Below are 27,844 nucleotides of genomic sequence, written 5' to 3'. Positions count from 1 at the left end.
AAACCGCCCCCCCCCCGTATCCGTTCTCTCTGTCTCCCTCACCCCCCCACCCTCCTACACCCCCCCCCGCCTTCCCTTCGCCATGACTGGCGCGCAGCTGCTGTTGGCCGTCGCGCTCCTGGTGGCTAATTCGCCCTCCGGCCCGGCCTTCTACCTGCCCGGCCTGGCGCCCGTCAACTTCTGCGACGACCCGGACAAATCCGACTGCAAGGTCCGTAGGGGCGGGTTGGGAAGGGCGGTTGAGTCCGGAGAGCGAGGCCTCAAATGCCGGAGGGGTGTGTAATGTCGGTTAGTGTGTGTGTGTGTCATGTCATGTCATAATAGCCCCCCCATTCATACATACATACATACTTACTAACTAGCTGTGCAGTGACAGGAACCCCCCCCCCTTCAGATCGAAAGTCTTTCCTGCTTGCTTAGGCTTTCTTGCGTTTGGGATGGAGGAGTGGATTGGCTGGCAGGAAGTCTTCCAGAATGCCCCGAACTGCATCTTTTAATCTCTGCTTTTGTCAGTGTCCACATACCCTCCAACATTTTTCCAGTGAAAATAGGGACATCCTATTTCATATCCTACCAACATGTCTCCCAGGAAAATAAAGGTAAAGGTTAAGGGACCATTAGGTCCAGCCGTGACCGACTCTGGGGTTGCGAACACTTATCTCACTTTATTGGCCGAGGGAGCCGGCGTACAGCTTCCGGGTCATGTGGCCAGCATGTAGGGACATCCTATTCCATATCGTCCAACATTTCTCTTATGAAAATAGAGACATCCTGTTCCATATTCTCCCAGGAAAATAGGGACATTTCTCCCAGGAAAATAGGGACATCCTATTCCATACCCTCCAACATTTCTCCCAGGAAAATAGGGGCATCCTATTCCATATCCTCCCAACATTCCTCCCAGGAAAATAGGGACATTTTATTCCATACCCTCCCAATATTTCTCCCAGGAAAATGCGGATGTCCTAAGATAAAGTGTGACATTCCAGGATCAAATAAGAAACAGGACAGTAAATCCGGGACTGTCCCTGAAAAATAGGGACACTTGTAGGGGTCTGTGCCCAGGCATGTGTAAGTGCCAACAAGCTGGTCAGGCTTAGTGGCCCGCTGCGGCTTGCTCATTGCCTTAGACCTTTATGTTAGGATGCAGCGGCTCCTATGATGGGTGCTTGGAAGTTGAAGTTGAAACTAAAATAAGGCTCTAAAGCTGAGCTCTATGTAGCTGAGAAAGCAGAAATCCCAACCGCCTGGGGCCGTCCAGGGAGAGCAGGATGGCCTCTGCCACAAGGAGGATCTTCATGAACCTTGCCTGCCCCATCAGATGGGAGGAGCCACCCCACTCTCAAGAATGCTCTGCAGGGACCTCGTTGGAATGGACCCCATAGGTCTTTTAGTTCAACTTCCTGCTATACAGGAATCTCAACTAGATCATACAGGACATGTGGCCATCCAACCTCTCTCTCTCTCTCTCTCTCTCTCTCTCTCTCTCTCTCTCTGTGTGTGTGTGTGTAATGCACTTTCTTCCACTTCTGTGGTGGGATTGGCAGCAGCCTAACTTGTCTTATGCTTCTCTTTGGGATTCCTTCAGACCCCTCCTTTTCTTCCTTTCTTTTTTACTGTTAGTGCTGCTTTGTAAGGGAGCCATGTTTCATTGAGTAGTTGTGTAGGGGTACGTGATTGGGTAGGCCAGTGTTAGATAACTTATTATGTTCTAGTGACGGGGTCTTTTAGAGGAATATTTTATTTTATTAATGAGTTGCCTAAAGAGATTGCATATCCCCAAGATTAGCTCCTCTTCTCTCCATCCTGAAGTACAGTGGTGCCCCGCAAGACGAACGCCTCGCAAGACGGAAAACCCGCTAGACGAAAGGGTTTTCCGTTTTGGAGGCGCTTCGCAAAACGAATTTCCCTATGGGGTTGCTTCGCAAGACGAAATAATCTTGCGAGTCCCCGCGGTTTTTTTTTGTTTTTCCCCCTTTTCCTAAGGCGCTAAGCCGCTTATCAGCTGTTCCACTGATAAGCCGCTTAACAGCTGATCGCTGAAAGCCGCTAGACCGCTGTAGCGCTAATCCGCTAAGCTGTCAATGGGCTTGCTTCGCAAGACGAAAAAACTGCTAGACGAAGAGAATCGCGGAACGGATTCTTTTCGTCTTGCGAGGCACCACTGTACCGTTATTTTCCCTTCTCCTTCTCTGGAGTCATAAATTGATGAAGGACATGCCTGAAGTTGAAATAATAATATTTGGCAATGGTGTATGATTACCACTTTTGCTGCATTCATGTGTTTAGGAATCATAACTTTGGAACTGAAACATGGGCTTGCATTTTCCCTCTTCCTTACCCATCGCTCTTTCCTTATGTGACATGTCTCTTATGTAGTACCCTCTCCTCAGTCTTATACTGATTTTTGTAAGCTCCTCTTGGAATACTTTTGGCTAAAGAGGGGTAAACATGCTTTAAGTAAGATGGTGATTATGATAAATACCATAAGTTCATGGTATTAATGGACCTTGCAGTTTAAGCTGCCCTTGAATTTCATGCAGCTTCACAGACTTTAGATTAGAAATTATACTGTATGTTTAAACTGGTGGTTTAAACTGGTGATAGCCTATTTATAATTACATGCAACACCTTCAGTGTACATAGAGCTTGGAAGAGTTAAACAACAGCAAGGGGCTGCTTCTTCGGCAAGGGGAAAACAATACTGCCACCTGTAACCTAAAGCAGAGCACTCCATTTATCACCTGAGGATTTTACCATCTCATTGTGATGCATGCATTGATCATGCCATAGTCTGTGCATATGGAGTGTTATGCGGAAGTTTTTGATGTTTGTAGAAAGTTAAAACAACAATAATCTCAATGTGATGAATACTATGTTTGGACAACTGGATTAACCCATTCATGCCTCCTCTTAAAGTTCCTGATTCTGTGAAGGGCAGACTACAATATGAGCAAGAGTAGGGTTTCTCTATAGTATAGATACATTGAAGGCACTGCAGTGAACCTAGGCATGTAAAGGTGTTACTCCATTGTTCTCAGGAGAAAAGATGTTCTCCATGTGTCTGATGATGCCTTTTCAACCTGGTCTATTGGCTAAAGGCCATACCACGTTCTTTGCATTTGTATGTTTTTTCCTTCCAATGGATCACTTTGTGTTTGGAAATCAAGTTAAGATTCCTGAAACCTTTGCTGCATATTGGGCAGAGTTAGCAAAGAGTATAAAGTGTATAAATTCAATTAAGAAGAGGAAGAAGAAGTATAAAACAGCAGAAGTTGTGGGGGAAGAGATGTAAGAGTAGCAAAGCGAATGAATGTTGCAAGTGCACTTAAATACTGTATGTGGTTGTAGTTGTTGTTGTTGTTATATACTGCTTAATCGCCAAAGTGATTTACAAGTATAAAACATCTGGGGGATGTTCCATTGCTTTACTTTTCACAGAAAATGTTCTATTTCATAAGTACACCATGAAATATGAATAATAACAACAGGACAACTGCCAAAAAAAAAATAGTTTTGTTGCAGATCAGATTTATTCATAAAGTCATATACCATTGTAAAATACAACTGGAGTACCAGACCCCAAACACCATGGATATTTACATACATAATGTAATATAATTGAAAAAGATATAGTGCTTTACATCCATTTCAAACTCACTCTGAGATCATCTGAACCCTTATCTTGATCACCAACTTTAAAAAGGGCTACAGTTCTTATAACATACTCACCTTTTTCCTTCATATGGAGTTCTGACATCTGTACCAGATTGATGCTTTAAATATGGGAGGATCAGATGCTTCCTAGCTCTGTTGTGTTTGCAGTGAAACAGAACATGACAAATAAATTTCTGACAACCCTCATTGCAATGGTGTTCTCTTTCTTCTAATCAAGTTCAGTTAAGTCTACTTTCCATTAATGCTCCTGGCAGAGAATTGCAGCACACCAGCATAAAAGCTCTTTGAGCTTTAGGAAGGTTAAGAGGGCTGAAAATACTTTTATATCTAATAACATTTCCAGTTATCCAAACCCAAATATATTGGGGAACAAGTTTGACAGAAAAGGCCTTCAGCTCCTTAATTCTATGCACACCTTAGCTTCCTAATGAAAAGTAGTGGGGATATCCACAAAAAAATCCCAAAAGATGTATTTAATACAGATTCCACCCCAGAAGCTCATGAAAGAATCTCAGACTATCAAACCAATCAACTGTGTAAATTTCCTAAAATGGATATGAAGCCAATAATTGCAAACAATGTCCCATGCAACTGCCTGGAGGAACCTAAAACCCACCTCATACATACATTTAGGAGTTCCAAAAATTATTTTCAAAAAAAATTCCTTGTGCCTTCTCTCTAGAGTGCCATCAATGTTCTCTGCCCAAAAAATAACTCCAAACAATTGTTGGGCTGCAACCTTGACCCTATAGAGACCAGAGCTTGCTTAATTAATTATTTAACTAACTAACTGCCCTATACCCGCAGGTCTCAGCTTTCCAAACTCTGTGTTTCGGCACGTTAGCGTGTCAACTGCAGTGTATAGGTGTGTCATGCAAACACTCCCTGCGCTCCTCCTGGGGCTGGAAAGGGGTTAGTTTAACCTCTAGTTTCTTTGTAAAACTGAATTACTGTGTCATGAAATGATGCATGTCTAAAAAGTTTGTCACCAACATGAAAAGTTTGGAAAGCTCTGCTATAGACCTGGAAGATGGCTGGAACAAACTGTCCACCCTTAGAAACGAAAGCCTGAGAGGTAAGAGATTCCATTGCTATAGCCTGCTTTATGTGGGTCTTCCATAGCAATGGGGAAAAAAAAAAAAAAGAACACCAAGTACCAAAAGTCTCTCAATTACTCCAACAATAGTCATCCATATACCACTTAGAAATCAATCCCCTTCTAGAAAACCAACAACAGCAAGATCTTAGTTCTATCACAACCATCTTTTCACTGTTTCTCTATGAAGAAAATGGCTTTAAAGCCCTTCTAAAACTTTTTGTTAAAGATAACAATACAGCACCATCTGCTTACAGTAATATACTAATGGAGGTGCTTTCTAATTTGAGGGCATGCATCTCAAGTGAATTGAACTTGAATCATACGAGGACAGATCAAGCAGAAAGGGAGCCAAAGTACATATCTGACTCTCTTCCCTTGATGCAACAATATTTTTGAGAGCTGACCTCTTGTACTATAGCTGGCTTGTGGGGATTTCTCCCAGTAAAACACCTAATCAGAAATAATAGACTTTTGTCCGCTGAAGACTCCTCCAGTTTTTTCCATAAATGTATCCCTATCGTGTTTTATGACTTCCTTGATATTGTATGTGGGCTAGAACTGGTCTGTGACTGAAATAATAAAATTCATTCATCATGTTGGACTAAGTCAACAAAAGCTGTATAAAGTTCAGCCCTGAGTGTTTTAAAATAGTCCTCTGCCAAATGAGATGAAACAAGGTAGTAACCCAAAAGAGAGTATCCTCTAAAAATAATCTGTTTCAAACCTGGAAAAAAATTCTAATTCATTTCCTCCGGGAAAACACAACACTGGATGCAGTTTGGTGGAGAGAGGCTTTGGCTTCATGCTATTTTTCTAAGTTTTGTGGAGGTCCGTGATGTGGGTTTCCCAGAAAATTTTGAATGGGAAAACTTCTGCACAAATTAGGGCAATTTGCCATGAAAAGTTGGTGTCTTAGAGAATAAGCTGATTTGGCATGTTTAGTTTCCTTGTATTCAGGAAAGAAAGCGCAAATCTTTAAATTGCCACGCTTTCTAAATACATTTGCTATTGGCATCCTTTCACCTTTTGAAATGGCAAGTTTTCAATTGAAGCTTTAGCCTAGAGCTAGTATAGCAAAGTGGAAGGAAGACCTGCCCCCTTCCACCACCTTTTGCCCTGGCACGTGCCATCAGGACTTGGGGTGCGGTGGTTGATCATCCTCTCTGCTCCTCCTGGCCCCAAGTCAGGATTGTAAGTGTAACTTATATCATTTTTTCTATTGGGAAGACTGTTTTGCACTGTTTGCCATTTTCATTTCTGATATAGTTTTCCTACAGTGTATTTGTATCACAAATTCTTTTCTTTTAAATAAAAAATTCATAAGTACTCTGTTTTCCTCATTGACTTTCTGTCACTTTCGTCTAAGTAGTTTAGATGCATGTAGTCTTCTGTTTATTAAATCTGTCCTATCTCAATTCTATTTTACTACTTTTTTTGTTTTATTGAGCAACTGTGCAGATGGCAACTATGCAGAGAGCTGATATACAGTGGTTTTAAATCAAAACAACTATTCTTTATAGCTACTTGTAGAAGTCACACAGGCAAGCTTGATTATATAATGCTAATTGCATAATGTAATTCATCTTTTGTAAGGAAGGGCAGAGCATACACATTTAGAATAATGGTCAAAATACTCTATAATTGCAGCTTGTATAGCTTTAATGACTGATACATTATGTACATATCTTAATTCAGTGTAACACTACAGTACTAACATTCTGAAAGTTTTAAACACTTGTTCTTACCTGTTATTTACTGATAAGCAGTTTACAAAAAGAATTTTAAAAAGAATGTAAGGTTTTATTACAATGACGTGTATACATGTTGTTAAATATATAAATAATGTCTCATTGTGTTTTTGCAGCCTGTGATAGAGCTATTTGTGAATAGACTAGACTCTGTGGAATCAGTCCTTCCATATGAATATACTGCGTAAGTATATGAAATACTCTTCTTTGAATTAGGATGGGATAGATTTCGTAGACAAGGTTATGATTGTCCAAGCTGCAGTGTCAGTGTTACTTGGTGTTTGGTTTAGTTGCTTTGTACCAAGGTTTAGCTTGCTAAATCCAGCTCCTGATATTTGCCAAGAGGATAGGATTCTTTTGCTCTGTTTTAGAAGTTGGTTTTTTCCATTATATTATATATTATATATTTTAAACAAAAAAATTGGGAAGAATTTTGAATTAATGGTTTTTGCTGGCTACAGAAGTTTCAAAACGTAGAATCCCAAATTTTGCGATTTGCACTACTAAGCCAATCTAACATTTTTGGATCCTTGTAAAGAATGAAAGTTTTTAGTCAATCATCTTTAAATGGCATGCACAAGTAACTTAATTAGATGTTATTTTGGGGGTGCTTAATATAGACCAGTACTGTTGAACTCCAACTCTCATCTGTTGCAGAAAGCACGGCCAATGATCAGGAATGAAGGGAGTTGTAACAAGCAAATAATTTGTGTGGAGCATTATCTCAAATATATTGCTCAGTGATGCAGACATAAGCACACTTGGTTGAAAGTCAACTTAGTGAACATGATTGTCAACAGGGAAGTGTGTTCAAATAAGGCAACTTAAATAAGATTCAAGAGTTTCCTGTAAAATTCATTAAATTGTCCTGAATTATATGTAGGTATGCATTTTAGATATAGAATATAAAACAGACTTCAAGTTTTGTTGAATTTGATTTTAGGTTTGATTTTTGTGAAGCATCTGAAGGGAAACGTCCATCTGAAAATCTTGGTCAGGTGTTGTTTGGAGAGCGGATTGAGCCCTCGCCATATAAGGTATTTTAATTGCTTTAAAAATCAAAGAATTTGCTGAATCTAAGCAGTGAATCCCAGTTGTTGGCATGTTTTGCTTTGTACAAATGGACGGAAGGTTTTTAAAACTTTATTAGGCTTTTGGTTAAGCCTGCCCTAGCACATGACATTCTTGAGGAAATAGTAGGATCAGGAGAGGACTCACTGGTGTTGCTCCCCCTGCTTTACCTTTTCTTCACAGGGGTCCCAGCCCTAAGTGAGTAAATTAGATCATTTACATTTTCCCACACTGCACTTCCTGCAACATCAGCATTACGTTGTGGGTATTGTTGAGTCCTGCTGCACAGGCCCATTGCTGCTGAGCTGCCTACTGCACAGTTTGCCTGGCAACAAGGAGACAGCCTGCTTCATCTCTGACAGGAGCACCAGCCCCACACTGCTTCTTCTTCTTCTTCTTCATACCCTGCCCATCAGGCTGGGTTTCCCCAGCCACTCTGGGCAGCTCCCAACAGAACACTAAAAACATAATAAAACATCAAACATTAAAAGCTTCCCTAAACAGGGCTGCCGTCAGATGTCTTTTAAAAGTCAGTTGTTTATTTCTTTGACATCTGCTGGGATGGCGTTCCACAGGGCAGGTGTCACTACTGAGAAGGCCCTCTGCCTGTTTCCCTGTAACCTTACTTCTCACAGTGAGAGAACCGCCAGAAGGCCCTCGGTGCTGGACCTCAGTGTCCGGGCTGAATGATGGGGGTGGAGATGCTCCTTCAGGTATACAGGGCCAAGGCCGTTTAGGGCTTTAAAGGTCAACACCAACACTTTGAACTGTGCTCGGAAACATATTGGGAGCCAATGTAGGTCTTTCAGGACCGGTGTTATGTGGTCTTGGCGGCCACTCCAAGTCACCAGTCTAGCTGCTGCATTCTGGATTAGTTGTAGTTTCCCGGTCACCTTCAAAGGTAGCCCCACGTAGAGTGCGTTGCAGTAGTCCAAGTGGGACATAACTAGAGCACGCACCAATCTGGCGAGACAGTCTGCGGGTAGGTAGGGTCTCAGCCTGCATACCAGATGGAGCTGGTAGATACCTGCCCTGGACACAGAATTGACCTGCGCCTCCATGGATAACTATGAGTCCAAAATGACTCCCAGGCTGCGCACCTGCTCCTTCAGGGGCAAAGTTGTCCCATTCAGGACCAGGGGGTCCCTCACCTCCTGTCCCCCCAAAACAGCACTTCTGTCTTGTCAGGATTCAACCTCAATCTGTTAGCCACTATCCATCCTCCAACTGCTTCCAGACACTCACACAGGACCTTTACCAGTTCTGATTTAAAAGAGAGGTAGAGTTGGATGTCATCTGCATACTGATGATTACTCAGCCCAAACCCCTGATGATCTCTCTGAGCGGCTTCATATGGATATTTAAAAGCATGGGGGAGAGGATGGAACCCCAAAGCACCCTACAAGTAAGAGCCATGGGGTCTGAACACTCATTCCCCAACACCACTTTCTGGACATGGCCCAGAAGGAAGGAGCGTGACCACTGTATAATAGTGCTCCCAGCTCCTCTAGACGGTCCAGAAGGATGTCATGGTCGATGGTATCATAGGCCGTTGAGAGATCCAGCAGAACTGGGAAACAGCTTTCATCTTTGTCCCTAGCCCACCAGAGATCATCAACCAGCACGACCAAAGCAGTTTCAGTCCCATGATGAGGCCTAAATCCTGATTGGAAGGGATCCAAATGGTCTACATCCTCCAGGTGTCCTTGGAGTTGTTCATCAGCCACCCACACAGTCACCTGCTGATTGGAATATTTGAGTCTGGGCAATATCGCAGGCATTGCATTATGGGGAAATTAAAATAATAGCCGGGCTGGTGATTCCAGTTGCATAGCTCTGGCAGTGCTGATAAGAGTGACACTCGCTCCCCCAGCTCTCGCCTACCATCTGGTTGGGCTTCAGAAGCTTGGTCAGCTTAGCCATCTTAGAAACATGCTGCTCATTGGCATGCCCTATGTCTGGCCAGACCTCCCTAGAAGCACACAGCCTTAGTCTGTTCCTAGGCTATTCAAGGGAAGGGCCCCAAGCTATAGAAGAAAAGGGCTTGCCTGGATAATATATTCCTACCTTTGAAACAGTTGTGCTCCATTGGAATTGCGGACATGTTGGCTGCTAGTTGATGAAATTAGGAATGTGTTGTTAATTTTTTTAAAAAACCAAACAAACTGGGAACATCTCACCTTGGTGTCCTATATTTTTCATTTGCACCAACACACATTCATTCATTTGCACCAAATGTAATGCTTTGTTTGCAGCTACAGCATTGCTAGAATCTCTCACTAAACTAAGATGGGTCCTGCTTCTTTGTACCCTCATCTTACTATATAGTTTTCAATTACGTAATGCAACCATATTTAAAAGGTAAAGGGACCCCTGGCCATTAGGTCCAGTCATGGCCGACTCTGGGGTTGTGGCGCTCATCTCGCTTTATTGGCCGAGGGATCCGGCATACAGCTTCCGGGTCATGTGGCCAGCATGACTAAGCTGCTTCTGGCAAACCAGAGCAGCACACGGAAACAGTGTTTTCCTTCCCGCCGGAGTGGTACCTATTTATCTACTTGCACTTTGACGTGCTTTCGAACTGCTAGGTTGGCAGGAGCAGGGACTGAGAAACGGGAGCTCACCCTGTCGCGGGGATTAGAACCGCCGACCTTCTGATTAGCAAGTCCTAGGCTCTGTGGTTTAACCCACAGCGCCACCTTCTTCCCGTCGCAACCATATTAGGCAGTCTCTTAAAGCAGTTTAGGACAGAGAAGCCTAGTATAGGATCAGTATGTATAAAAATTTACTCAGGTATTATTTTAAATGTGCTTGTGGTATTACTGCCATGTAGAAAATTCTGTTGTTTAGAAGAGGCAACCTAGCTATTCTACCAGTAAGTTTTTATTTATTAAATCCTTCTGAATTAGCCACCTGAAATATTTTTTGCAGTTCAGGTTGTTAAAAGACTTGGATCAAAATTCCCTTTGGTTTAAGGTAAAAGAGAGAATAGTTTGAAATAGTTTTCAGTATAGTTGGACTTCTTAACAAAATAAAAAATGGATTGAGAGTTTGGGCTTGCTGTTGTGGAGAAAAAAGTTGCTATTAGGCACGTGGTAAAATCATGAAAGTGAACTGAATTGTTGTATGTAATAATTGGAGAACCTGTGCATGTGTGCATTTTGATGTTCTGCTGTTTATCTTGGGAACTTTTGCATTAAATCTTTAAGTAATTTGAGTGAGCAATGTGTAAAAAGGAGACTTGTTTCTAAATTCTTTCTCATTTTTTAGTTTACCTTTAAGAAAACAGAGACGTGCAAGCATGTTTGTACAAAAGAATATGATTTGAAAAACCCAGATCACAAGCAAAAACTAGATTTTCTGAAAAAGAGTATGCTACTGAACTATCAGCATCATTGGTAGGTTCATGTTTAACTTTTAACCAATTGCTTACTTTTAGTAGAAAATATAGAATTGTGGTAGCTTATGATGAGAAATGCGGGACATTCGTGGAAAGAAATGTAATGTTTTCTTCCATTTAAGTTATAATTATTTCTGTTTAAAAAATAAAAGTATGGATCTACTGGAACAGCAATTTGATATCCTTTCGTGCATTAAAAGCTATAGAGGAAAATGGTGAGGAAAATCTGGAGCTGATTTCGGGAGGCGTTCAGGAGAAACAGAGAATCTATTCCCCAAGCAGTATCCATTAGCTATCACCTAAACATTACTATTACTAACATTGTTAGTGAATCTATATTTTGCCTTGACAGATAAAGTTATTCTCAAAATTTATAGCTGTGGTACATCTTTAATGATACAGGCTTCATCTGAAAATAATGTATTACTGTTCATTTTATAGGATTGTGGATAATATGCCAGTAACTTGGTGTTATGATGTGGAAGATAACCAAAGGTTCTGCAATCCTGGATTTCCCATTGGTTGTTACTTAACAGAAGATGGACATCCCAAAGATGCCTGTGTTATCAATGTATGTATAAATAAATTTTAAATAATGCCTGCAAGATTACTATGCTGCTTGATTTCCCCCCCTAAATTTTTGCTGTTATCAGTGTAAGTATGCTATTTTTAGGAGCCTGCTTTGACACCATTGCAATGACTGAGTTATCATGGAGGAGTAGAAGGAAGGAGGCGTAGATGGACAAAGGCTATTTCTAATAACAATAGGCAGCTAATCTGCTTTATATTGTGCTTCTCAGCCTGACATCTTCCTCCCATATGCTAAGTCTGCTCCATGAAACCATTAATTTCCACACCTTATGCCTTCCCCTTTTATTAAAGCAGTTGGTGTTAGAACAGCATAAAAAGAACATAGAAATGAATTGTTGCATGAAAGAAAAATTGGATGACAGGTAATGTTATCCGTTAGTGATTCTGGTGAACCAGTTTGAATTTTCAAACTAATTTGCAGTCTCTGCGTGGAGGAGAATTTGTTTCTGAAAGACAGAATATATTTCTTTGGAGTTGGATTTCAGCTCCCATAAAATGTTACATTGTTGTTCCTGAAAGTTTGGCTGTTGGGATATTCCCAGCATCCATGATTCTGTATACAAAAGTCAGCTTAGTTAATAAATTAGCATTAATGGTAAATTGTAATGCTGTTTCTTGTACGGCAAGGTTTTAGACTTAATTTCTTAAACCTGAGAAATGGGATCAATTTTTAAAGCTTGGACTGTGTAAAAATGGAATCTTATGAAATGGCTTTTCACAGTTACCTCATTTTTATGTATGGTATGAGAATGCAGGAAGTAAACAGTGGGCTGATGTGTTCCCCCTTCTGTGGAACTATAAAAGGAGTTTGGAAGCTTTTACTTCCATTTTAGATGAAGTGCAGCTTGTTGTGATTTTCAAACCAAAATAAAATGTGGTTAATCTTATCTGTGGTTTGTTGAAAGAAGCGGCATATAAATTTTAATGATAATGATGATGATGAAGGGGAGTTATTTTATATGCCAGTTGTGCGCTGCTCCATCCACCTATTTGATTAAGTTTTTTCTGCATATTTTTTTCTGTAGTCTGAGTTCCATGAACACGACACCTTCTATATATTCAACCATGTGGACATCAAAATAGTCTACCACATGGTAGAAAATGAAGCTCCCAGCGCAAGACTAGTAGCTGCTAAACTTGAACCAAAAAGGTGAGCCTTTAGTTTTATTACTAGATCTGTTTGGCATTTTGGCAATGTTATAACTTGGTTTGAAAGATATAAGGGAATTTAACATGCTCCTCACAGTGGACTTCACGTTAAGTGGAAAGTATAGGAGTGGGAGGGAGGGAACACTTAAGATTTTTCATTCTTAATAGGAAAAATAATACTGGACAAGTATATATGATACTAGTTAGTAAACATTGCTGCCATTGTGATCCCATTTATATAGGCTCAGTTCACACATAACACAAACTGCACCATAGTTACAATTTAATCGTGGTTTTGCTGCCCCAAAGTTCACAAGTCACTCCTCCCCTGCTTATTCCTGGTAGAAGAGATACCATGCCATTATGTGCAAACCAGCACTTGAGGTTTGTTTCTCTCCTAAAAAACATAATGTTAAGTCAAGAACCGACCTTGCCTTGCCAACATGGTTTGTTAGTGGGGAAAGCCAAACTGTGAGTGCTGGTTCACACATAACAGCAAGTCAGTCTCTGGTTTTGTTAAATGAAGCAGTGGAGAAGGAGCACTGTGGGGACCTTTGAGCAATGTGCACTTTAAGCTAGGATTTAAAGCTAGTCTCTTTCAGGCCACCAAATACCCTCCTCCTTGTTTTGTTATTTAAATCTGTTGCCAGAACGACTGCATTTTGCACTCAAATCTATTGTCTTTGGTTTTTTTAAACAGTTACAAGCACACTAATCCTGACAGCCCAGACTGCACGGGACCACCTATGGATTTAAGTAACAAGCTTGCTTCTGGAAATGTCAAAATTCCCTACACATATTCAGTTACTTTTGAGGTTGGTATGCTTGTCGGCTTTTCCCATTTCTTTTCCTGGAGAGGGCATGATTTGGAAAGTACTTTCTGAGGTTTTAAAATAACACTCTGTTGGTGATTCTTATACCAGAGGTTCATAGCAGAGTTGGAAGAGAGCATGAGGGCCATCCTGTCCAATTCCCTGCCATGAAAGAATCTTTTTCCCAACGTGGGACTGAGATTAAGAGTCTTGTGCTCTACTGACTGAGCTGTCTTAGGTGAATTTTAAAAAGTGGCATTATGAAATATTAATGAAATCCTAGTAAATGTCTGAAGAAAGGTGGTTCATCTAAACTTTTTTCTTGCGTTATTCTAGGCTAGCTAGGGAAATAACTTTTGTAGAAAATGTCATAGATGTGACTCAGTTAAAATTCTTTGGAATCCTAATAAAGGAAGACAGCCAGTGATGGCCACTTGCCTGAGCGACAGAAATCTGCTTGCCTTCCGGAGCAGATTTTGTAAGTGTGCCAGGGAGCCATAGTGGTAGGAGAGGAAGAAGTCCCACTGGGTGAGCAGGCCCCTGGTTGCTCTATATTGGATCTACACTAAAATGGTATTTGGGACGCGGGTGACGCTGTGGGTTAAACCACAGAGCCTAGGACTTGCTGATCGGAAGGTCGGCAGTTCGAATCCCCGCAACGGGGTGAGTTCCCGTTGCTTAGTCCCTGCTCCTGCCAACCTAGCAGTTCGAAAGCACATCAAAGTGCAAGTGGATAAATAGGTACCGCTCCGGCGGGAAGGTAAACAGCGTTTTTGTGTGCAGCTCTGGTTCGCCAGAAGCAGCTTAGTCATGCTGGCCACATGACCCGGAAGCTGTACGCTGGCTCCCTCGGCCAATAAAGCGAGATGAGCGCCGCAACCCCAGAGTCGGCCACGACTGGACCTAATGGTCAGGGGTCCTTTTACTTTACAGCTTAATGCTATACATGTTTACTCCAGAATGAGTTCCACTGTGGTCAGTGAAACTTACTTCTAGGCAAGCACATAGCTCAGATGGTTAGAACACACTGCTGATAATGCCAAGGTTGCAGGTTCGAATCCTGTATGGGACAGCTGCATATTCCTGCCTTGCAGGGGGTTGGACTAGATGATCCTTAGGGTCCCTTCCATCTCTACAATTCTATGATTCTATGTAGAGGATTGCAGCTTCAATGAGAAGTCTCTATGCAGAATATAGCCTTCAAGAAGTATAGAGGCAATGGTAGCTGCTTTCCACCTTTTATTTGTTCATTATCATGTCTGATATTATTTTAGTGAAGCAATTCCTTGCTCAGAAAGACTATGTTTTAGCTGACATTCTTGACACCTGATCTTAAATGTGAGAGAGGTGTCGCATGGTGAGTTAGAAATCCACAATTCAAATATTGTGTCTGTCATGAACTCACTAGATAAACTTTTAAGTAAGGCACTCAAAGTCTTAGTTGTCCTTCCTCAGCAATGTGGTGGGTCATAATACTGATTTAACTTACAGGGCTTGCTCTAAGGATTATAACAAGATAATGAGCATATTGTGAGCATCTTTGAAGACTTGAAAGTATTATATAAATATTGAATATTATGATGAAAATCATAATGTTGGTTGCCAGGAATCCTAGTGATTTCTCAGTTCCACTGAAAATAGTGATAAAATTCTCATTAGTATCTATGTAACTAAGATCAGAAGAAAATAAGTTGTTCATGATCCCCAAGATTTATTCTCTCTCTCTCTATATATATATATATTAGTAGTTATGTTGCCATTCCCAGGATAAAAACTTGGCAAGTCTGTTATAATTTTATTTCAGTTGTATGACATCTAATAATTAACCATTTTCTCTTCAGAAAAATGATGAAATCAGGTGGGCCTCCAGGTGGGATTACATTTTAGAATCCATGCCTCACACACATATACAATGGTTTAGGTAAGGGAAATGTTTTCATTTTGTAATTCAACATATTGAAGCACTTTTTTGGTAAAAAAGATAATGGTTTGACAACTGGCCATCATGTTTCCTTTTAGCATTATGAATTCTCTTGTGATTGTCCTTTTCCTGTCTGGGATGGTTGCTATGATCATGCTAAGAACTTTGCATAAAGACATTGCAAGATATAATCAGATGGATTCTACTGTAAGTATAAGTTTTTTTTCAAACAAATTGGAAAAGAAATGTTTAAAATTCTTCAGGTCTCTAATACAACATTTTTTGTGATGCCTTCTAAATATTCATGTTTAGAAATGTTGTGAATGTCTTTGCCTCAGTCATGTTCTGATAAGCACATCCACAACCTAACTCTTTATCTGTATTATGCCCAAATAGCTTTTATGTATATTCATTTTATTAGAACGTTTATATGCTACCCTTCAAGTACAGTATAAATGCACCACTCATTGTGGCTTACAGCAAATAAAAACCAGCTGATCTCGCAACTGTATTAACTGATATAAACATACTCCTTTTGCAACAATAGTTACTGACAGAATTTTGTGTTAGGACATCGTAGCGTATAATGTCAAAAGGAAAGGTGGAACCCATTCTGTTCAATTTCTGTGAAAATAATACATATTAATAGGGATGCTATTAATCTAAGTCATACTCAAGAGTAGATCCATTGAACTCAATGGGCAGAAATAACAAGTCCATTGGTTTAATTAGATCTAGTCTGAGTATGATTAATCTTGGATATCACAGGCATCTTGAACACCTGAAGGAGTTACCATTGAGACAGTTAACTAATAAGAGGCCTTCCCAGTTGCAATAACCGCAGCCCCCAGGGGATCTGAATTGTGAGCCTTCTTATATGTTTTCCATAAGGTAATGCTGGGCACTGATGCAATCCCCCCAAAGGTTACCCCAAACAGACCAAGGGGAGCTGGGTTTTACTTACTTCTTTTGATGAATGATGTATCCCAGGCTTCCTCAACCTCAGCCCTCCAGATGTTTTGAGACTACAATTCCCATCATCTCTAGCTAGCAGGACCAGTAGTCAGGGATGATGGGAATTGTAGTCTCAAAAACATCTGGAGGGCCGAGGTTGAGGAAGCCTGATGTATCCCATGAATTACCCTGCCAAGACTAGTGAGATTTTCAGATTGTCATCCCAGCACACACTGGATTTCTTCCTGTTGGGGAGTGACTCTGCCTACAAATGATTGCATGATTCAGGGCATTCTTGCTTCAGCTTGGCCAGGGACAGAACTGGGGAGGGGCCTCGTAGACCATAGACACCCCCAACAAGAACCTTCACACTAAGTGTCCAACTTTACTATGTCTCAAAAGGTTGAAAGAACAAAGTTCTGAGGTCTCATTTGTATGCTACTTGTTGGTTTCTGAGTTACGAAGTTTGAATGTTTGATGTCGTGTGATATTTCAGTATTTTATATAAACCATACGCAGAGTTTGTCTATTTGGAAGGATGAAGTTAGAGGTATATATAATTGTGTGTATAAACCCCTCAACTGGCTTATTAATTTTCAGGAAGATGCCCAGGAAGAATTTGGTTGGAAACTGGTTCATGGTGACATATTTAGGCCCCCAAGAAAAGGAATGCTACTCTCAGTGTTTCTGGGGTCTGGAACACAGATTTTAATTATGACTTTTGTTACTCTATGTAAGTATAACATAATGGGATACATGGGTGAAGCAGTCCCCCTTAATTCTAAAAGCTCTTCTACCTAACCTTGGTTAGATGATCAACAGCACGCAATGTGCTTGTTCTCTCCTCGTCCTTCCCTTGCGTGTATCTATCCCCCCCTCCTGGTTTGAGGCATGTTTGCTGGTGCTGGATGTTCACAAGGTCCTCAAAACATACATAAACACACATAGGAGATTTGACTCTCAAACTGCTTTGATGCTGAGAGCTAGAGTGGTGAACTGATCAGGACCCAGAAGACCAGGGTTCATGCAAATGCCCACTCAGCCACAAAGCTCTTTGGCTGACCATCAGTCAAGTCACATGTTTCGACCTAATACACATCACAGATTTGTCACGAGAATAAAATGTGGAGGAAACCACGTATACCACCTTAAGCTCTTTGTAGGGAACAGGGAATTTAAATGTAAAAATAAAATAATAAGAATTCTGGTTGGTAACTGCTACTGCTATTATTATTATTATTAAATTAAATTTGAATGCTGCCATATACCTGCAGGTTTCAGGGCAGTTCACAACATAAAATCACAATAAACACATGCTAAAAATAAAAACAACCCAATAATCCCCCCTCCCTAACACATTTTAACACATTTTATGCCAGTATACAGATAGTGCTATCGTAGTCGGTTCCAAAAGTGAAAATGGATGTTGTAGGAGCCAGCAGGAAGTTCACAGAGGTGATTTGCAGTATTCTTCAGGCTACTTGAACTGTGGATAGATGAAGAGATCAGGGAGCATTAAGTCTGCACAAATCCTAAATATATTGAACTTCACAAAGTAAAAAATCTGAAACCTCTGGTAAAAAAGGGGGGAAATATACTATTGTGCCATCACTCCTAGGCACTGTGCACAACAGATGTGAATAAGGTAACCTACATGAGAAGCACACATCTCTTTAAGAGGCCTCTAAATACTGTGTATTTCCTTTTTCAGTTTTTGCTTGCCTTGGGTTTTTGTCACCTGCAAATCGGGGGGCATTAATGACCTGTGCTGTGGTCTTGTGGGTGCTGCTTGGAACCCCAGCAGGTTACGTTGCTGCCAGATTCTACAAATGTAAGTACAAAAGTTCATTTAACGTGACAGCACTTAAGTTCATTAGTCTAAATTATCATCACAGCAGTGATTTCCCCTCTGATCCTGTTTGCCCTCTGGGCAAAATGGGAAAATGTTTTAAGACTGAAGAGAGACTACATGCAGGTTTAGATTGTTCTCAAGCTAGCAAACTTTCAAGTTGGATATTCTTTTATTGTATTAACTCTAACGTCAATTGTTCTTACTTAGATCTACTTGCAGGGGAAGAGGTAACTGACATACTGTTATGGAAATCAGACTGTCAGTGGCTTTTGAAATTGCATTTTGTTTGACATATGAAGTTTGATCCAGCTTTTGTCTGCTTTGGTCTATATGTATTTGAAAGGGAGATAAAACAAAAGTTAAACCTATAACTGCTTTACTGAGCTTCTCAATCAGTGTGCACTTTTAGTATTATGCAGTACGGTATGTTGAATCAGTCTAATTTTTCAAAATTTTGTTTTAATAAAGATGAAGAAACAAATAACAAAACTGAACTTTAAGTTCAAGTGCCTACCTAAACTGTTCTAATAAATAGGGAATTATGTTTGTACAGTACCTCTCATTTAATTGGTGCTGTTTTGGGTTTCTTTTCATACAGCATTTGGGGGTGAAAAATGGAAGACAAATGTTCTGCTGACAGCCTTCCTTTGCCCTGGGTAAGTTAATTCCTATGATTACTGTTAAAATAGGTATATGAGAAGCTTGGCTAAAACTGGTTTGTCTTCAGCAACATAAGTAAAACACAGCAACATCGTTGCATGTCAGAGCTATGCACAGTTCGTGCCCTTTTTTGGTTTTTTTCTGAACCTTGTTTCCTTCTGCCACATGAAAAAAGTTGATTAAGCAGTGCCAGCATGACAGAAGTACTTTTTAAAAAGACAGGGGTTCTCTTCATTGATTCTTGCTTTTACTCCTTGGGCTGCTTCTGAGACCACGCTGCATCTGTGGTGTCATATACTATACAATGCCTATGTCAAATCTTTCTGCTTAATCACAGCAAGCAGTCATCCCCTGAAGTGGAGCTAAGACAGACATATATTTGGAGCTATTTAACTGAAACGTCAACTCCTGCTGGAGCTCAGTCCTGTTAGATTAAGGAAGAAAGGCTTGCTTGACCTCTTTGCCTGATATTTTCTACATGTCACCTGGGCTCAACGTTAAGCTAGACATATAGTGATATGATTTCAATAACATTGAAATTAATCAAGTGTGAGTTAATGGTTAAATCTCGTTTCTCTTTTAGCATTGTGTTTGCCGATTTCTTCATCATGAATCTGATTCTCTGGGGAGAACATTCCTCTGCAGCCATTCCATTTGGTACTTTGGTTGCTGTTCTCGCCCTCTGGTTTTGCATATCTGTACCACTGACGTTCATTGGGGCCTACTTTGGTTTCAAGAAGAATGTAAGTTCTTTGTCTTTCTGATCTTACATGTTTTACTCACCTTCTCTGCACACATATCTCGTACCTTTTGAACTGCCTGAAAACAAATGGTCCTTTAGAAGGCTGTGGATTTTGGGGTCTTGCCTGACTTCAGTGATTGAGTTGTGTATATATAAAGCATGGTCAAACAACAGGATTCAAAGCAAAGAAAACCATTCTGAATGTGGTAGACCTTGTTAGATGAGATTTAGCTTGGATTTCCATTATTGTGCTAGAAAGCCATAGGATTGTAAATTCTTTTGAGTACGTACTTCCTTCTGTTTGTGGTGTTTAGTATAATTTAGATTATTTAGAAATTCTCTCCTCCACCTTTGTTTATATCTTTAAAGGCCATAGAACATCCAGTTCGTACTAATCAGATTCCTCGTCAGATTCCTGAACAGTCATTTTACACGCAGCCATTACCTGGTATCATTATGGGAGGCATTCTGCCCTTCGGATGCATCTTCATACAACTTTTCTTCATTCTTAATAGCATATGGTAAGCCAGTATTCTTCTTGAAAAATGTTTGATGCCTTCTAAAGTACTTTTTCAGCTTGCTGGTTTTTTAAAAAGAGCTTGTATTTGTTTTTCTGCACTTCTCTCTACTTTCTTCCATTATCAAAGCTTTTGACTGTTCTGCTTTAATGTCATATAAAGCCTGTGTTACGCTTGCAAGTATGTAGCTGTCTGGCCATAGGCTTTTGAAACCATCCAACCAAAAGTTGCCTGATGCAGGTCTTGAGTGTCATGACACAGAAGGTCTTACCAGTCTTAGGTGAGACAGTTCGTTGGTGGGGATTCTTTGCCTTATGTCCCTAAAGTCCATGGGCAACTTTGAGATGAATTAAACATGGAAGTAGTTTTATGCCATAAACTCTTAATGGATACAATTTGGTTGAGCAGTCTTCAGATGCTGGAGTTCAACAATATTTGCCACTTGTACGTAGAATGGCCAGGTAAATTTCACCAAGACTACCTTTGTTATGCTTAAACCTCTGTTTTCTAGGTCTCATCAGATGTATTACATGTTTGGCTTCTTGTTTCTGGTGTTCATTATTCTGGTTATCACGTGTTCTGAGGCTACTATTCTACTTTGCTATTTCCACTTGTGTGCAGAGGTAAGCCTACAGAATTCTTTCTTGAAAGAGTCCTGTCTTGGGGGGGATTTAAATTATTAGCAAAAGGGATCTGATCAATGACTTGGCTCCTAAGTTACTATTCCTTTTACACAATGATGGAGGGAGATTTCATAAAGTGCCTCTGTCTACTTATGTTTGTATTAAGGACCAGGGGCAGACTTTGGTATTATTGTGCCTGGAGCAAGGCCAACCCCCCCCCCCAAAAAAAACTTTGAGTAGCTACCCATATAAATACAGTGGTACCTCGGAAGTTGAACAGAATCCGTTCCGGAAGTCCATTCAACTTCCAAAATGTTCAGAAACCAAGGCATGGCTTCCGATTGGCTGCAGGAAGCTCCTGCAGCCAATCAGAAGCTGGGTCAGCCATGTTGGATGTTCAGGTTCCAAAGAACATTTGCAAACCGAAACACTCACTTCTGGCATTCGGGAGCCAAAACGTTTGACTCGCAAGGCGTTTGGGATCCAACGTATGGCTGTATAGGACTCCTCCTCCTCATCATAATATCATCCACCCCCATTTTTTGCTCAGCCTTATTTGTAGGGTTCCTTAATTTCTACTTCATGTTTTAGGAACAACATAGGGTATACTCTGGATTTGTGTATTGACTCAAATATAATAGATCGTGTAATAACTGCTAAAACTTGCTGGGGCCAAGAAATGTGAAATATATGGCCCTTTTAAGATGGCTTGTGCATTCTAATCTGTATTTATTGCTTGCTGGCACTTGCAATTTTCATTTGCTGGCTGTTTAGAGAAGACATCCTATGAGGCAACCTAAGCAACTTTTTAAATAAATCAAATGTTTGTACCTTCAAATATTTTGAATCGTTTTAACTCGATTAGGTGACGACCTGCATCAATTTCCCAACAGGTTGTCTTTAAAATCGTATCAGCTGCTGGGGTCAAATGCCTCTTCTTTTTTTCTTTTTAAAGACAGCCTTGTCCTCTCTGGCACTAAAACTTTCCATGGTGTGATTGACAGATACAGTAAATGGAGCTTGCTGCTGATCACCAAAAGAACCTAGCTGTGGAATATTACCAAAAACAGGCTCCATGGTTTCAATTGGTTTTCTTAATGCTAATCCCATTTTACATTTCAAGTGAATCTGTACTTGGACTGCAGTACATACTTGCTGTGTTAGAGATAGGAAGGCCTGGCCAGGGAAGTAGGGGTGGAAATCCTCTACCCCTGCCTTTACATGCCTGGCACTGTGCACTGTCTTAGAACATTTGTGGTACCTGCTCCAGAATGCAGGCGCTCCAAATGTCAGCCTAGAATGTGTTTGCTCCCTTCAGAAGGGCATCCCTGTAGTATTTTATTTAAGTTAATGATTCGCAAATTATCTCTTTCTATGCAATCAATTGCCAGTAGCTCATCTTAGAAAATTATTAAAACCTTCTAAAGGGTCATCATTATTAGATATGAAATATATAGTCTATGTTGCTTTGGTTTAGTATTTAGCAGTTTTTCAACCATTTTTCTCTTTGTTCTAGGATTATCACTGGCAGTGGCGCTCATTTCTCACCAGTGGCTTTACCGCTGTTTATTTTCTAATATACGCAGTACACTACTTCTTTTCCAAACTTCAAATTACGGGTACAGCAAGCACCATTTTATACTTTGGGTACACTATGATAATGGTACTGATCTTCTTCCTTTTCACAGGTAAATATGAATATATTTTTTGGTACTGAGACTTTATGTTAGAGTGCTTCTGGGGTGCTTCACACAATACAGTTTAAGAGTTCTAGAGAGAGCCATGTGCAAACTTTTTTCATACTAGTGTTTGACGGACATCCCTATGGTTGCTTGTTTAAAAAACAAACAAACTTGTGTGCCTATCTACTTTAATGTAGACTATGGACCTCAAGTTGTCGTGACATAAAGGTGGGATGTTTAACTGTAGTCAGGACATCTTTATGTTCATTTCCCTGCTCCTCTGCTTTCTACCTGAAGCTTTGACTGCTGAATGTTGGCAGTCATCTGTATAATTCCTAAACACAGTTAGGGGCCATTTCAGAATTTGATTGAAAATGCAAAATACAGACCCTTCCGCTTTTTTATCTGTATTGTTGCATGCTTCTATTTGTTTACCTATTAAGGACCTAACAGTCCTTATAGCTTTATAAAGAGAGAGCTGTATTATTTGGAGGACATTCTTCTCCACTTGTAAGGGTTCCGAGAGAAGGCGTCAAAACCTTGATGGCTATAAAATATAAGAAGTTAATTGGATTCCATTTTAGTATTTTAAACAATTTTTTTGCACAAGTTACTGTTGCTTTCTGGAATAGTTTTTGTAGCGTTTTCCAGTTTTATATGCCGATAACTGTGCATTGGGATTCTTCTCCCTCCCCCCCAGAAACGTAGCTGTTTACAAGAAAAAAGAAGCTGTGTATTAAGGGCTACGTACATAGTAAATTTCATTAAGCTTGGATGAGATCATTCTAGCAAGTGATCAAAATCACACACACAAGCCCCGAAGGCATCTAGCTTCCTGTGTCAAGATGATATAAAAGCTAAAAAGAGAAACTCATAATTGTTGCATCAAAACTATTATATTGCTGCTTACTCATCTGTTAAAAATGGTCAGCCTCAAGAAGGGTTCTGACGGTGCCCTGCTGCTGTGACGGTGTAGCACATGCTTGGGGCGCTTGCTTCTCACACTGCATTCCGGGTCATTGATCAGACACAGCAGGCAAAATACTGGGAGCTATGTGACAAATCTGACTTACAGCTGGGCCCACAATACTGTATCGGAGTAAATGAGTCAGTTAAACATCGGTGGCTTAGCTACTATGGAAAAAAATAATACGATATCATTCACAGTTCTTGCTGAAATTTATTCATCTTGAATGAACCATTGCTAAATCTTCATTCTTCGCTACAAACACACACACATACATAACTTTGAATTAGAACCCGATGCATAAACATAGAAAAGTTTTGCAACGTGTAAAGGACCAATACCTATCTTCCGTCATCTAAAGTTGCAAAAATTCACACTCATTAATTCTCAGTCACATGAAACACAGACTTCAAGTGACATTTTTTAAAAAGTCTATTTGTATATACTTTTTGTGAATAATCAATAAGGTGCATAAAATCAATGTGCCATTGTCACACAGGTTTTGACTGCTCGGGAACTTATATATTCAAAGGGCTGTAAAAGCAGTAGTCTCTGTTGGTTTATTGGAGCACATGGTTATCTTCCAGCCATGAACAGACATATCAAATGTTCCACTCTCCAATATCCTTCAGCTACCCTGGATTCTAAATCAGCCAAAAATTATGAAGTCAAATAGTCTGGTTGGTTGTGCTTTTCAGCATCAAAACTATGTACATATTTACCCAAATAACAAAATTCACTCAGACTGCATTGCACCACCCTGCATACATTACCTTGGAAATGTTCTTGCTTGAATTTAGTGGGACTTAATTCTGAGTCCCACTAATTCATATAGAAGGAGGCTTTAGTGTGTCTTCTCACTGTGTGGAGACATAAAGAGGAATGTACTTTCACTCAGAACTGGTCAAGCTATTTCTCCATAATTTGTGAGTAGGTACAGACTGTCTTGAATTCAATCTACATATAGACTCAAATATATGCTAATTGAGGGAGAAAACTAACACTAATCTCCTGGCAATTTAGGATGTTGTTACCTGGAGATTTAAAAAAAAAAATCTGACTGGTACAGACTTCCCTTTAAAAATACATCACGACACTCCAGCTTCTACAGCTACCAAACCCATTAAGACATTGAAAAAAGAAGCTTCTGTCCCTGAAAGAGAAGCTATTGTGTATTGCAAAATAGGGTTGTGTTGATGCACAACATGTCTTTTGTGCATTTGTGCGGTGCTGAGCAGTGGGATCCTTCGTGGGCCTCAGTGTCCCGTCTTGGTTTTTTTAGCAATGGGTATTTTTTGTGGGTGCCCGTGCTCTGAGTGCTGGTATCCGGTCCTGTCCTGAGAGGCAACCTTCCATAAAAGGGAAGGCTTCTGTAAAAAAGGTCAATAACTCTGGGGAACTATAGTCCGGCCCCCAACAGTGCCTGAGGGACAGTGAACTGGCCCCCGTTTAAAAAGTTTGAGGACCCCTGTGTTACAGTATCTAACAGAAATGTAAACTCATCCTTGGTATATGTGGTTTCCACATTTTTTCCAGGCCACGTGGATCCTTTGCTCATTTGCATCCTTGCGCTTCCTGCATAAACAGCTGTGTTGCATCAACACAACCCTATTTTGCAATACACAATACCTTCTCTTTCAGGCACAGAAGCTTCTTGTTTCAATGTCTTAATGGCGTGGAGCCTGTGCTGCCTGCCATTTTGTCTCCCCGCCCCCCAGGCTGTGCCCTGCTCCCCACGCACCCACCTTCCTACGCCGCATTGAGTTTACCTCAGCGTGCAGGGACTGACTGAGCAGGCTGCGAAGTCTTTGGGCGGGTGCTTGGAAAAAGAGCACGGAGGAGCTTGAGGCAGACTCTTGAGGCGCTGAATGGGAACAATGGGAGCACCCGCCCTTGCCGCCCGCTTGCAGGCCGGATTCAGGAGCCTATTCAGGAGCCTGGTGGGCTGGATCTGGCCCACGTACCATAGTTTGAGGACCCCTGCTGTAACAGATCCATTGATGTTTATTCTGCCAATTTAAAATTCACGTTCTGTTTTGTAGGAACAATTGGATTCTTCGCATGCTTCTGGTTTGTGACCAAAATATACAGCGTTGTAAAAGTGGATTGAAGAAACTGTAAAATATAGGAGCCATCATCCTAATATAATGATACGCTTCTGAAGAAGAATTTAAGCTTTATCTGAAGTATTGACTTCTGTACCTTGTGAATGATACTGAATATACATTTTGCCCACCCAAAACATTTGTATTATAACTTTGCAATTTGTTTTCACTTGGGTGTTCTTACTGAAGGTTGAAGTTAAATATTGTATGCGTTTGTAAATGTTGCTTATAGTAGAACTTTTAAATTCTAAATGACTGGCTAGAAGTGAGTACATTACAGAATTTTTAATGATACTTCTAAATAAATAACGGGTGTAAATACAGTTTTCTAGGCTTGTTGAGTGGGGTTAATTATCCTGCCCCCCCAAATGAAATAACTTCTTTCTATCATGACTTGGAAAGTTGACTCGTGTGTTGCTTTTGATTTCTTTTCCCTGATTTCTTTTTTATATTGGAGTTATGGCCATAAATCCACCTCACTTTTTCTGTGACTTCATTAGGTTCCAGTGTTGTTGGCCTTTGGAACTATGTGCCTCTTGAGTCTTGGGAATCTATCCATTCATAATTGTAATAATTACTATCAACATTTTCAGTGGATCATCACATACTATAAATAAATCCATGAAATTTTGTAAATACAGATATATTGATATGTTTTAAAAATATGTAGATTATATTTGTTAAATTCTAGGTTGGTTTAACCTTTTTGTTTGTTTGTTTTTTTGTTAATCTGCTCTACCCTATATAGATGTAACTGTTCATAACTGCACTACACTGTCAGTTCTAATCTGCTAGCATAACTAGATTAAGAGACTGGATAATATGTTGAGAAGATCTGCATACAGAGAAGGAAGACGCACTGTCAAGTGTGCTCACAACAGATTTTAATGATTCATATTATGTAGAATGGATTGGGGGGGTTGGACATACACAAGCAGAAATGCTGTTTGTCTTGTATTAATAGAATACAATTTGCTAGATGTGGAATTTACATTAACCCATATGCATCCTTGGAAAAAAGCAATGGAAACATGTTTATTATGTTGAGTTAGTTTGAGTTTACGTTAATGCCTGCATGTCTCCCACAAGAGCATATCTGCAACCAAGTTAAACTGCATGTTTTGGGCTCAGACATTCTGATTGGAGAAAAGAACCTATGTTTTTTCTAATACGTTCTTTCTAAAGATCATAAACTAATGCTTGAATATTAAAATCCAATAAAAGTATCTTTTGTTAATAACTTTTGAATTTGGTCTTGTAATCTAGCATTACCACACTATAATTAAACTTGGTATGTTACAAAAAGCAAAAACAAAACATGCAGCAAATGTATATTCTGGTTTAGTGAACAGCCAATCTCATACTTTGCTCTATAGTGTAGGACTGCTATGGAGGGTTCCCTCCCTTCCTTTAAGTCTTAATTGATGGGGAAAGTGTGAACCACTCTCTGCTTCTTCCTGGAGCTGTTTCCCTTTGCATTTATGTGGCAGTTTGTTTTTATCTTGTTTTTTGGTTTCGACCAAACTGGTAAAATGACTTTGGATAAAAATAGTACACAAGTTAAACTCAAACCACCAAAAAATCCCACTGGCCAAGCAGTATCAAACTTTGGTCAAATACCAAAAGTCTGTCCTAAAACCTAATCCAGGCTTCCTCAGACTCAGCCCTCCAGATGTTTTGAGACTTCAATTCCCATCATCCCTGACCACTGCTCCTGCTAGCTAGGGATCATGGGAGTTGTAGGCCAAAAACATCTGGAGGGCCAAGTTTGAGGAAGCCTGACCTAACCGAACATAATTTGACCATGTTCGTGAATGCAATGAGAAGACCACCAGGCTACCTAGGGAAATGCTGTTTGTCCCTAGGGAATACCCTAGGGAAGGTATTCCAAAAGAATACCAGGCTTCTCTGTTGCTGCCCCCAGCCGATTGTTCTGTTCTATCAGTATCTTGCTATGCTTAAAATTCTATCCATTTCATAGCCGCATCCTTTCCCCATTTCTGTCCTTCTGCTCCATCCGTTTGTCTTGTTCCAGCCATCATTTTCATTTCAGGTCTTTGTCCTATCCTGTCTGAAGAAACTTCCTGACCCCTGGGCTCCCTTTGCCTCTTGTGTCTTCCTTGGAAACCTTGGAAACATGTTTTTCCCATATGCATTAGAGTCATGTAAAGTCAGCATTACCATGAAGTTGCCAGTTTTATAAGTTGGAGATAGAGCTGTGTCACAAGTGAGAAACTAAGCTTTACGTACTTCACAAATCAGGTTTTCTGAG

The 27,844-nt window shown here is 40.3% G+C and overlaps 1 protein-coding gene across 1 annotated transcript; it reads left to right on the top strand.

The window, feature by feature from the left end:
• TM9SF2 (transmembrane 9 superfamily member 2) lies at nucleotides 1-26,812 on the top strand. Its single transcript, XM_028728233.2, has 17 exons — nucleotides 1-211; nucleotides 6,642-6,709; nucleotides 7,469-7,562; nucleotides 10,867-10,994; nucleotides 11,438-11,567; nucleotides 12,613-12,737; nucleotides 13,437-13,551; nucleotides 15,390-15,469; nucleotides 15,568-15,676; nucleotides 17,024-17,156; nucleotides 18,135-18,254; nucleotides 18,874-18,931; nucleotides 19,519-19,678; nucleotides 20,047-20,198; nucleotides 20,707-20,818; nucleotides 22,335-22,506; nucleotides 25,510-26,812. The coding sequence occupies exons 1-17, from the start codon at nucleotides 83-85 to the stop codon at nucleotides 25,575-25,577; spliced, it is 1,953 nt and encodes a 650-aa protein (XP_028584066.1). The 5' UTR covers nucleotides 1-82; the 3' UTR covers nucleotides 25,578-26,812.
• Nucleotides 26,813-27,844: the final 1,032 nt, after the last annotated feature.

Source organism: Podarcis muralis, chromosome 4 (genome assembly GCF_964188315.1).
Source record: "Podarcis muralis chromosome 4, rPodMur119.hap1.1, whole genome shotgun sequence".
NCBI classification, from domain to species: Eukaryota; Metazoa; Chordata; class Lepidosauria; order Squamata; family Lacertidae; genus Podarcis; species Podarcis muralis.
The sequence above is the reverse complement of the archived record's forward strand: the minus strand, read 5'-3'. Positions and strand labels throughout refer to the sequence as shown.